The 13,102-nt window shown below is 34.4% G+C and overlaps 1 protein-coding gene across 1 annotated transcript; it reads right to left on the reverse strand.

Moving 5' to 3' along the window:
- Positions 1-3,653: 3,653 nt before the first annotated feature.
- Positions 3,654-4,619, reverse strand: LOC104876320 (olfactory receptor 688). Its single transcript, XM_010644293.1, has one exon. The coding sequence runs from the start codon at positions 4,617-4,619 to the stop codon at positions 3,654-3,656; it is 966 nt and encodes a 321-aa protein (XP_010642595.1).
- Positions 4,620-13,102: the final 8,483 nt, after the last annotated feature.

The raw sequence follows: 13,102 nt of genomic DNA on the forward strand, positions 1-13,102 counted from the left end.
AGAGAGAGAGAGAGAGAGAGAGAGAGAGAGAGAGAGAGAGAGAGAGAGAGAGAGAGAGAGTGTGTCTCCACAATCTAGCTGCCTCCTGAAACTCCACCCCTGAATACATTACTTTTACAGGGACATTTTAGATCTAAATTATAACATCTTGAGTATAAGAGGGAAGACCTCATGTTTGAGTGCCTGGAATACTGGTCTTCTTCTTTCAGAGGGGAACTTTTATCACGACTTTCCTTGATTCTCAGCCCTCCAGACTTGGAATGGAACTTATACCATAGGCTCTCCTGATTCTCAGGCCGTTGGGCTCAGACAGGAACTACACCATTAGCTCTCTTGGATCTTCAGTTTGCTGACTGATGATCTTGCAGATTTCTAAGCCTTCATAGTAGTGTGAGCCACTCACTTTCAGTTTCTCCACTGAGTCTATTTCTCTGGTGAACCCTAACAAATGCAAAAACTCTAAAGCAAGAAAATAAAACTATAGACCAATATCTCATGAATTCAGATGTAAAATTCTCAATTAAATAGCAAATAAAAAAACTTTATTTCTGTTTTTTCCTTCTTTTTTCATATTTTTTCTTCCCCTTCTTTCTTTTTCTCTTACCTCACCTACTTCCCCTTCCCCTTTGGACTTTTGCTTTCTTTTTCACCTTATTTATTATACATTCTGGTCCTCATTTACACTTTTAGTTTCTACACCAGAGAAAGTATTTGGTATTTACACGTGTGTCCTACTTATTTCACTTAAGAGTATTGCCTCAATGAGCATCCATTTAGCTATATATGCCTCAAATTTCTCATTCTTTATGGTTGAGTAGTGCTCCATTTTATAAAAAATAGAAACAAAATTTTCTTTGTAAATAGGGAAAGGTGAAGGGGTGGAAAGGAGGGAAGGGGAAAGGGGAAAAAAGAAGAGTCAAGATATACCATATATAGGCATGAATTCCCAATGATGAATGTACTCATAAAGTATACCTAAAATGTACCAGTAAACCTAATGAATAAAAAAATAGCAAAGAGAACCCAGGAATATATCAAAAATTTCTATTCCATAATCAACAATGACGTAGAAAAACATAGGATTGTTTAACATCTGAAAAATAAATTAGTATAATAGTCAATCAGAAGAAGGAGGAGGAGGAGGAGAAGAAGAAGTTTAAAGAGAAGAAGAAGTAGAGGAGGAAGAGGAGGAAGAAGAAAAGAAGAGGAAGAGGAGGAGGAGGAGGAAGAAGAAGAGGAGGAGGAGGAAGAGGAGGAGGAGGAGGAGGAGAAGGAAAAAACACCACAGGATCATTTCAAGATGTAGAAAAGCATTTGAGAAAAAAATTCAATACCCTTTCTTAGTAAAAATACAAATAGAAGTAGATGGAACTTTCTTAACTTGATAAAGGGCGCATACAAAACCCATGACTAACACCCTTAGTGGTGAAAGACTGAAGCGTTTCCCTGTCAGATCAGGAATGCGACAAGGATTTCTTAGCTTTCTTGTCAGTGGGAAAAAATACCTGACACCTGTAACTGAAAGGAGCTGAGGTTTATTTTTGCTTGAAAATTTTAGAGGATTCCATTCATGTTTGACTTGATTCAAGGCAGAAATCACGTAACGGAAGAAAGGTGCTCAATCCATAGCAGTCAGGAAGCAGAGAAAGAAGGGAGAAGTGGTAACAAAAATCCACCCTTCCAGGTCATGCTCCCAGGGGTGACCTCTAACCAGGTCCCACCTTCTAACAGCACAGTCAGCTACTGAGCAGAACAAAGGATGGACCAACTGGTGAGTGTAGCTCCCCTTTGATCCGGTCACCTTCCAAACATGAGACCACGTGGGGGGTGGAATTTTAGATCCAAACCATAATATTTACCTTTGCTTCTTCTGTTTAACATTATACTACGGTCCTAGCCAGGACAAAGACCAAAAACTGAAATCAGTTCAGAAAGGAAGGAATAATACAATCGCTCTGTTGATGACATGGTATTTTATATAGAAAATCCTAAGGAGTACACTAAAAAGCTATTATAATGAGCTAATTCACTGAGTTTGCATAATACAATGTTAATATACAAAAAGTAATTGTATTTCTATAGTAACGTTATCTACAATGAAACTAAGAAAACAATTCCATTTATTTATTTTTTTCTTTGGATTTTTTATTTGCTGACAAATTAAGAGTCTAGATAATTTAGTAAACATTTATGGTATTTGTGAAGCTCGGGTAACAGGCTAAAATATGACCCGGGTTGATATGATCTAAGCCTAAAGCCTGAAGGATCATCTATGGAGGACATTTTTTTCATAGTGGGCTTATAAACACATCTTTGAAAATTAAAAAAAATTTTATTAGTATGTATTTGCAGTACATAACGGTGCATTCCTCATGGGGAGTTGGTACATGTACCAAAATGATAAAATATTAGTAAGTAAAGTTAATAAAAGTATAAAATTTACACTTTAAAACTACTGAAATAAATCTCTGAAAAAAATTTAAAATGACCCAAATAGAGAGATATTTTGTGTTCATGAATCAAGAGACTTAGTATTGTTAAGATGTCAGTACTCCCTGAACTGACCTACAGAAATAATGCAATCTCTATCAAAATTCCAACTTATTTTTTGCAAAACTAGCAAGTTTATCTTAAAATTCATATGAAAATCTAAGTATTCCAAATATCAAAATAATGTGTAAAAGAAAAATTTTGAAAGGTTAATATTTCTTGATTCTAAAAGTTAACTGTACTAAAAACCTTTGGTGCTTGTATAAGATTATACATATAGATCAGTGAACTACAAATGGGAGTACAGCAATAAATTCCCACATTCATAATTAACTTTTTTAGATAGAGTCTTTCTATATTCTTCAGGCTGGCCTTAAATTCTCTATGTAGTCCAGGCTGGCTTGGAATTCACAGCAATCCTCCTGCCTCAGCCACCTGAATGCTGGGATTGCAGGTTTTTGCCGCCACACCAGATTAATTGGTTTCAACAAGGATACCAAATCAATTAAATGAGAAAATAATAATCTTTTCAAGAAATGCTGTTAGGACAATTAAATATCTACATGAAAATAATGAGCTAGACTCCTTCCTCACATTACACACAAAAATTAACTAAAAATGGATTATAGATCTAAAAATAGGAACTGAAAATAGAAGGAAAAGGAATAAATATTTTTCAAATTTAGGCTTGGCAAAGCCTTCTTAGATATTTCATCAAAAGCACAAGGAAAATTTTAAATCTACTATGTTTATCCTTAGGAAAATTGCTATTGACTTTCAAATGAAAATTTATTAAAAAGGAGGTTATAATATAATTTTGCCATGCTTTGTTATCTTAATTTACATTAAAAAAACTAGTAGTAAGGTTAAATAAAGAGCAAGAGTTGAGAGAGATATTCTGGAGCCTAACTGCTTATTTCAAATCTCATTGTATGCTTCTTTCCTATCTGATGTCAGGCTCACTTACTGTTGAGACGTGTTGATCTCTGTGAAATGCTTAGAGCAGTGCCTTGTACATATGATGTCTGTATGAAATAGCTTCATTAATTTGAATCGATGTGCCTAGAAATTGGGAGATGGAATTTTACCCAAGGAAGGTTGGGCTCTGAAGCCTGTGCTTTCTTTGCGGTGTTGTACTTAATATTCCATTATTTAAAGTCAGCTTACTTCCTGGACACATACTCACCCAAACCAAGCACTCTCTGGATGCCTGTTTTCAGCTCCTGCATCCTAAGGGCATAGACCATAGGGTTAAGGGATGGAGGGATGACAATGTGCAGCACATTGAGGAGATTAGGGATGAGAGGAATCCTTCTTCCTGCCAGGTGAGTGATAGATATTAAAACAACAGCTGTGTAGAAAAAGAGAATGAGGATAATGTGGGAGCTGCAGGTACTCAGGGCTTTAGATATTGCTTCAGCAGAGTTGAGCCTCAGCACCGAATGAATAATCAAAGCATAGGAAACAAAGACCAGAATCATGTCACTCCCAGCCACAAGCCAGGCCAACAGTAAATGATACAGCTTGTTGGTGATGATATCATCACAGGCCAGACTAGTGACCCCCAAGTTAGAGCACAGACAGTGGTCAATTTCATTTCTGGAGCAATAGTGTCTCTGGGCAGCCAGGACAGGCACTGGGATAGTTAACAGGCCATTCCTGAGCACCATGGACAGTGTGGCTTTGATTACAAACGCTTCAGTGACTATGAAAGGATACTGAAGGGGATAACATATGGCTATGTATCTATCCACTGCCATGCAGAGGAAGGTGCCTGACTCCATGAACATAAAAGAGTTGATGGCATACATTTGGGCAAAACATTGAGGTAGGCTGATGGCCTTAGCATCAAACCACAGGATTGCCAGGATCTTGGGAATGCTGGTAGTAGCCATGCCGATGTCCACTATAGCCAGGACACCGAGGAACTGATACATGGGCTGGTGCAGGTTAGGCTCTTTGGAGATCGTGATTAAGATCAGGAGATTAGCAACAAGAGCTAAAAGGTAGAACAGAGCCATGGGCAAGGAGAGCCAGGCCTGCCACTCATGAATGCCTGGGAATCCCATCAGGATGAACTCAGACACTTGAAACTCTGAGTTATTGATCGCACTCAGAGCAATATCCATATCACCGGATGTTTCGTTCTCAGCATTTGCCTGTGGATGAAGGGGAAACAGAAAAAGTTGTGATTAGTTCTGCTGAGGGTACTGTTTAGAAATTCAAAAAATGCTTAAAATAGTACTTATAAACAATCAATTTGATTAGTAAAAGACATATGAGAGGGGAATTACCAACAAACTTCCAGTCACTTTCAGATTCTTATATGGAACAGATTAGTAATATAGTAAGCATTTATTGCCTTTGTTTGGACTTATTAAAGTCATTTCATGACTCATTCTAGACTCTTTAATATTACATCCTCTTTGTTTTGGATCTTGTTCATTCTTAGAGTATTGGAGAATATTTTAAAGTAATTATAACAGAAAGTCATGCTTCTGGAATAACCGAATATCTGAAAAATAGTTTTATTACATTTATCTCTGAATACCACTTGCCTTGTTAAAAACGTAAATATTGATAGTCTCTCAAATTTCTGCCTTTGCTTTACTTCATAGCACTGACTTTAAGACCATGTCTTTGTCTCTCACCATCTCCAAGAACAATTAATGACTGTGCCATTTATTGATTATAAGTATATTGCCCATGTAACTTATAAAGAAAAATAAAACAATAGCATTTTAGAAAACAAAATAAAACTAAATCAAAATCCTATCAACCAAACATAATGATCTTTAATATTTTCATTATTTAATTTTTAGCATTTTTCTTTGCAAGTCTCTTAGGCTGTTATTTCATATACACAGAGTTTTTTATCCTATTTTTTTTAGCATATTGTACTGAAGGTCAATTGCCCTATTCATTAAAAAATTTTGTAAATATTTTAACTCTCTTTATAAATATATTTCAATAATGACCAAGTGTTATTAAATGGTTTTGTGACATAATCCTCAATTTTTTTGTATATGCAAAATATTTGTATATCCATATATTCTGATATATGTATATTTATCTTTAAAAACATCTATATTTCTAAAACTTTTCCTTTTATGCTTAAATAAAGCTCTTTAACGAAGAACTTATAGGTGATCTCCATGAGACTCTGTAAACTTACTCATTTTATGTGGAATCTTTTTTTTTTCTATGAGCATATTCATATTATTCTTGGGAGAAGATCTGTGCAGCTTTCTCAAATTTTGAAAATATTCTATTATCTAAACTAGAAGCAATGATTCTGTACTAAAATTTTTGGCCAGTATTCATTTCCCTATGAATTTAAATTTTAAATAGTTGATCTTCCCATTTTGTTACTCAACTTGTTTACATGTTATTAATTTTACTGTTAATGAGCACCATGTAAATAAATTGATTTCAAACAATTAAGCAATAGATTCTGCCTGCATTTTTCATCAAGTGATTTTTATGCCTCCTTTGTCATGTAGTGAATATATATATATATATATATATATATATATATATATACATATATATGTTAATTTTATTTCTGGGAATATACTTTTTCTATTTCTTTCTGGTTATTTTTGTGTCAACATCAGACATAGTAAATCCAAAACACAGCAAGATTCTATTCCTTTTATTATTCTCTTCAATTTTAAACCTTTTTCATGCATTTATTCTCCTGATAAACCACCTTCCTTTGTTGAGTTCTAAAATAGCATGCAGTTGCTATTGGGATTGTATGAAACCTGTAGATAAGTTTTGAAAAAATATATGGTATATTATATCATCAAGTATTTTTCATAAATAGGAATCCCTTCTACCTTTATTTAAATCTTTAAAAACTTATTACAGTTTTGTACTTCACTGTTCTTATTAGGATTATTATTATTTTTAGATGTTTTTAGTGCATGTCATTGTTTCTCTTCATTATATATCTCAATATATATTTTTGTCTTACGGTGACCCATTGACTAGATCTTTTTTATTTTTATTACTTTGTCATTTCTTCTTGTATTTATTCACTTTGATAAACTTGTGCTGCTTTGAAATGTTTTATGAATTTTTTGTTTTGTGTTATAGCAACCAATTAATTATTGCTGGCAAAGTAAATAATTGTGTTTATTATTTTATATATTGTAATTATGTTTGTTTTGACTTTTTATAGTCTATATCATTCATTTTGATGAACTAATTTTAATCCTTACAATTTTACCATTGATACTAATTTTTAGAAAAATTTCTAGGTAGATAGAACAAAAATCTGCTCACCAACAGTATTTTCCCTCTGAAAATTTCTGTGTCTCTCAATTATTGTTTCAAGTCTTAATGAAATGGTTGGAAGTCCATGGTCAGTGTAAAAGTAATTATGATGGCAATATATCATGATTTTTTTTAACATAGAGATCATGAGCACCATGAGTAATATAATTTTCACTTTTCAATTTCTTAGCTTATATAAATTTTATTTTTATTAAATATTTTTAATATCTTTTATTAGTATATGTTGATGTTCATAATGATTACATTCATTCATTTTTTTACATTCCTTTTGATGTTTTTAAAGTTGAGTTTATTGAATAATTTACATACAATTTCACCTTTTTCAAGTGTGTGAATTTTGATAAACATATGTATCAATGTGAGAACACATATTGCATTCTCTTCATATGTAATTCTATATCATATAGATTAATCTATAAACAGATTAGTTTTTGCTTGTAGATGGGGAATGAAGACTGACTGCAAAGGGGCGTGAAAGAACTTTTGGGGTGCAAAAAATACATAACATATTTTAATTCTTTTTGATCCTATTCCTTCCCTTCTCTTCCTCTTCTTCTCCCTCCCATCTCTCTTCTTGACTAGTTGTTTAATGGGAATTCAGCTATAATTTACATTAAGTATAATTTTTCTGTTTCTTTAAATTGCACATCTTCTATTTGACATGATAAAATAGTCTTTCATTTGGAGTTACTTTATGTTTTGGGAAACTCTAGATTCTTTGATTTGTCAGTTATTTACTGACCGTCTTAGAACCTAGACTGATTTCTCCAGTTCGCTATTCACAGATGTTGGTTCTCAACAAAAGTGAAGAACTGAGAGAAGGAAAAGGTCAAAGATGAAAAAAAAAGAGAGAGAGATAAAAGAAAAACTGAGTGGGAAGTCAAAGGTTATATATCTGATTGAGTTCAGACATCAGGACAGCATTACAGGACAGCTATTTCCTCACCTCTCAATTTGCTGGTCATTTACTATTTTATTTAAGACTTCAGGAGAGGCTATGAAGATGTTCTCAGGCTGGTAGTCTTCTGTAACTGCTTCTACTTTCCTGGCTGCAATTACTTATTTCAGTCTGTTGCCCAGACCAGAACTCTGTCCCTGCTTTTCACCCCAAAGTCTGGGGTTTTAGTATAAATTATACCTCTGAGGTGCATGGGGTTGGTGTGCTGCATTCTGGTCCCTCCTTACTCTTTTCTAAGTAACCTTGAAAGCTCAATGTTTTTAATGCTGTACTGCCACAGGAATGGGACTGAAGTCCTCTTTGGAGTTAGCTAATTACCCATTCATCCCTAGTCCCAAGGGGCAGTCTACCAAATACACAGCTTTTCACTGCAGGTTTCTTAGGCAGTGGAATTCACTTCTGCCTGATCAATTGTGTCCCCTCATTGTAGGAAAGTTCTGACCTTTCCTCATGTCAAAATATACCTATACTTTATTTCTCAATACATTGTGAATGGTATTGTTTCCCTGATTTCTTTCTTGGTAAGCTCATTGCTGGTGTATAGGAACATTATTGACTTTTGAGTATTGATTTTGTATCTTGTTACCCTGCTTAATTTATTAGCTCTAGGAATCATCTGTTGGAATTTGTTGAGTCTCTTATGTAAAAGATCATGTTGTTGGTGAATAAAAATCATTTGACTTTGTGTTTTTCTGTATGCATCCCTTTTATTTCTTTCTCGCCTCAATGCTCTGGCTAAAAGTTTGAGTACCATGCTGAACAGGAGTGATGACAGTGAAGATCCTTGTCTTGCTCTTGATTTTAGAAGAAAAGCTTTTAGTTTTTGCTTTTTAATATGATGTTGTCAGTGGGCTTGCCATAAATGGCACTTATCAGATTGAGATAATGTCCATCTATATTTATTTTCTTCAGGGTTTATGTCAGAATGGATGTTGGATTTTGTCAAAAGCTTTTTTTTGTACCTATTGAAAGATCATGAGATTTATGTCCTTGTTTCTATTTATGTGATGTATTACATTTATTGATTTGCATTGGCTGGGCCATCCTTGCATCCCTGGGATGAAGCTCACTTGGTCAAGATGTATGGCATTTTTAGTGCTTTGTTTCATTGTATTTGCCGGTATCTTGTTGATCTTTGTATCTATGCTCATTAAAGAGACTGGCCTGTAATTTTCTTTTTTAGTTGAGTTCTTGTCTGATTTTGGAATCAAGGTAATGCTAGCTTCCAGGAATGAGCTCGGCAGTATTCCTTTCCTTTCAAATCCATTCAAGAATTTAAACATTTTTGATGTTGGATCTTCCCTGAAGATCCTTTCCTTGCTTCTAGATTCTTCAGTTTGTTGGAGAACAGTTTTTCAATGTAGTTACTTATAATCTTCTGGATTTTGAAGGTATCTATTGTAATTTTCTTTCTTTTTTGGTACCGGGGATTGAACTCGGGCCCTTGCGCTTGCAAGGCAGGCACTGGAACCACTGAGCCAAACACCCAGCCCTGTTGTGATTGTCTTATAGACAGCTAAGTTAGATAGAAATTAACATACAGCCAGAGAGTGATTGGGCTATGAAGGAATCCAGCACATAAAAAGACATCAGAGTTATGGCTGGAGGCAAATCTGAAGACAGCCAGGCCTCAGGATGGAAAAGCAATAGCCAAGCCTGCACACATCTCCTCCCTAGAGATAAACAACTTAAAATTATAATGTGTTTAACGCCACTTGATCCATTGGGCCCAGATAGGTGTTAGGCACATAGGTAAGTGATCAGAATGTCTGGACCCATACTTCCATCCAATAGTTTCTTTGATCTTTCCATATACTCTTGCTACATGACTCAATTCCCTAATGCAGCATGCCACAGTGGGCCATTTGTTATCACTGAGAGCTCTAAAAGGTACACCATTGCTGCCCTATAGGGTAATATACTTGTAATACTATAGGCTGATTGTAGTTTGACTCATGTTGTACTCACATTGTGATTTTGCTGTATAAAGTACCCCCGAAAAAGAACCTCAATGGCCATCCACTTGGGACCAGTCCTGAAAATCCATGAGTGATTTTCCTTCTCCTTATTTCCAGTGAAACTCTCCTAACTTCCTCCTTTGATTTGTGAGTTCATTCCTTGATGTTGTGAGGCCATGAACTTGGCACATTTGATATCTACAGGCTGGAAATTATATTTTTCTATACCAATTCACATTTTTATTTATAATTACATTGATAAGGGTCTTTTTAGTCCTCCTTTTGGTAAGTTTGGCTAAGGATTTATCTATTTTGTTTATTTTTTCAAAGAACTAGCTTTTTGATTCATTGGTTCTTTGTATTTTTTTGGTCTCAGTTTCATTAATTTTTGCTCTGACCTTCATAATTTCTTTCCTTATACTAGGTTTGGATTTTGATTGTTCTTTTTTTTATTTAGGACTTTGTGATACATCATTAGGTTATTTATTTGTATGTGCTCTGTTTTTCTGATGGGGCCATTCAGAAATATATAATTTTTCTTAGGACTGCTTTCATTGTGCCCCATAAGTTTTAGTATGTTATATATTTGCAATCTGTAAACTAATTTCTTCTGTGACCTATTGATTATTTGAGTATATTGTTGAATATCTATGCATTTGAATAATTTTTGTGGCTTCTTTTGCCTTCAATATCTAACTTCATCTCACTAAACAAATAATTGTATGGGATAATTTTAATTCTTTTGTATTTATTTAAATGTACTTTATGGGCTAGTATGTGGTTCACTTTGGAGAAAGTTCTAAGTTTTGCTGAGAAGAGCATACTTTTGTTGTTGGGTAGAACACTGTAATATTTTTTAAAGTCTATTTGTTCAAAGGTATAGTTCAATTCTATTTCTTTGTTGATTTTCCGTCTGGTTTATCTATTTGTGACAGTGAGGTGTTGAGGTCTTCATTATAATTGTGTTGTTATTTGTATGATATTTTATTTCTAGTAATATTTGTTTTATGCAGTTGGGTGTGCCAGTGTCTGGTGCTTATATAGTTGTTATCTCTTCCTGTTGAACTATTCCCTTGACCAGTATGTAACGATCTTCTTTGCCTTTTTTTCTGGCTTGACGTCTACTTTGTCTGGAAATAGGATAGATGATCATGAATTTTTTCAGCTCTCATTGCATAGAATATTGTGTCCTTCTTTGGATTTTTAGTCTATTAATTGCCTTTTGGATTAAATCTATTTCTTGTATGTAGCAGATCATTGCATTTTATTTTTTGATCCAATCTGCAAATCTTGGATCAAAAACCAAAATGCTTAGTCTTTTGCTGTGGACATTCATGTTTAGAGTTATTACTGAAAAATATGGACTTCCTCTTGACATTGCATGGATTTCCTGTTATTGACCCTCCTCACCTCATTCTTCTTAATCGTTCCCCTACTTAATGTATTCATTTCTTTAGACCTTTTGACATTGTTTATGTTTATTTTCATTGTATCTTTCTAGGATATCCTTGAGAACATTTTTGGAGTGCTGTTGTGGTTGTCCTGAATATCTTAAGGTTCTGTTTATCATGGAAAGACCTTACTTATCCATCAAATTTGAATGATAGTTTTGCACGATATATCAGTCTGGGCTGGGAGTTGTTTTAGGGGTTGAAACACTCTACTCCAAGCTCTTCTGGCCTTTAAGGGTTTTGTCAAGAAGCCTGCTGTAATCATAACTTTATAAGTGATTTGTTGCTTTTCTCTATCAGTTTAAGATTCTGTTCTTTATGTAGGACTTCTGAAACTTTGACTATGATATACCATGAAAGGTTTTCTTTCTTTTTTTTTTTTTTTTTTTTTTTTTAATATCTGGGATTGAACTCAGAACCTTGTGCTTGATAGGCTGATGCAGAACCACTGAGCTAAATCCCTGGCCCTAAGAGGTTCTTTTCTGATTGCCATCACTTGGGGCTCTGTATCTGTGTGTTAAATTCCTTCTCCATATTTGGCAAATTTTATGCTGCTACAGTGGTACCTCTATTCACAAATAATTTTGTTTGAATAATTTAGTTCACAAACAGAAGTGTTTGGCAAAATTTTGTTTTTGTTTTCAAACTCTGAACTGGGTGACAAACACGGCTGTGGCCATCTTTCCCACATGAACACAAATGTGGATATCATTTCCAGAATCATGGAGTGGTTCATGAACTGAGGAACCTCTGTATTTCCATGAACAGGTTTTTTTCTGCCACTCATTCTGTCATCTGATTTTTTCACTAATTCTAGTTAATCTTAGATTAGTCTCTGCATTATCTGATAGCTGATGGATTCCCCTTTCCACAATATCTTGTTGCTTTAAAAGTATCTCTGAATTATAATTACCAGCATCAGCCCTATCAAGAAACCAGTGTGAAGAACAGTGTGTCAGAACTAGAAAATACTTTCTATGTTTGAAATATAATTTTTTTTTTATTTCTTGGCTGTCTGTTAGTATCTTTTCATGAACTCTAATTCTTTGCTAAACTTGTCATTCATGTTTTGCATCATTTTTGTTTAGCTTGGTTAGCTTTTTATTAATGTCTTCAGTATGCTCCCTAGACATTTTGTTTATTAAGTCCATTATCTGTTATATCATCTTTTAAAAAATTAATTTTATTGGTACATTTAATGTATTCAATATACTGACACTCATGGTTGGAAATTTGTACCTTTATATAATCAATCTTGGTTATTTTTCCCCCTTCTCCTGCCCTCCCCTCAATCCTTCCCTCCCTCCCTATCTACAAAGCCTTTGTTTCCATTATTTTTCATTTTTCTCATATTAATTCCATTCCCTTCTTTCCTTTCCCCTACCCCTCCCATATCCTCTTCCTTTTTGTCCCTTTTCCTATTTCACATTATCTATTATACCTTTTAATTCTTATTTACACTTTCAGTTTCTCACACTAGAGAAACTATTCACATGTGTGTCCTATTTATATCACTGAAGAGTATCATCTCAATGTGCCTCCATTTAGGTATAAATGTCTCTAATTTCTCATTTTTTATGACTGAGCAGTATTCTTTTTTTCTTTCTTTTTTTTGGTTTTTGAGACAGGGTCTCACTAGGTACTTGAGAATGACCTGGAACTCCCTATGTAGCCCAGGTTGGGCTCGAACTCACAGCAATCCTCCTGCCTCAGCCTCCCGAGTGCTGGGATTACAGGCATGCACCATCACATCCGGCTAGTATTCGATTTTATTAAAAAAACACATACACACACATTTTCTTTATCCAGTCTCCCATTGATGGGCAATTTGGCTGCTTCCAAGTTTTAGCTATTACAAATTGTGCTGCTATGAACATTGGTGCACATATATCACTATGGTTTGATTCTTTTAATTCTTTAAGGAGGATATCCAGCAGGGGAAT

This window comes from Fukomys damarensis, unplaced genomic scaffold (genome assembly GCF_012274545.1).
Source record: "Fukomys damarensis isolate Sample0158 unplaced genomic scaffold, DMR_v1.0_HiC HiC_scaffold_16, whole genome shotgun sequence".
Lineage (NCBI taxonomy): Eukaryota > Metazoa > Chordata > Mammalia > Rodentia > Bathyergidae > Fukomys > Fukomys damarensis.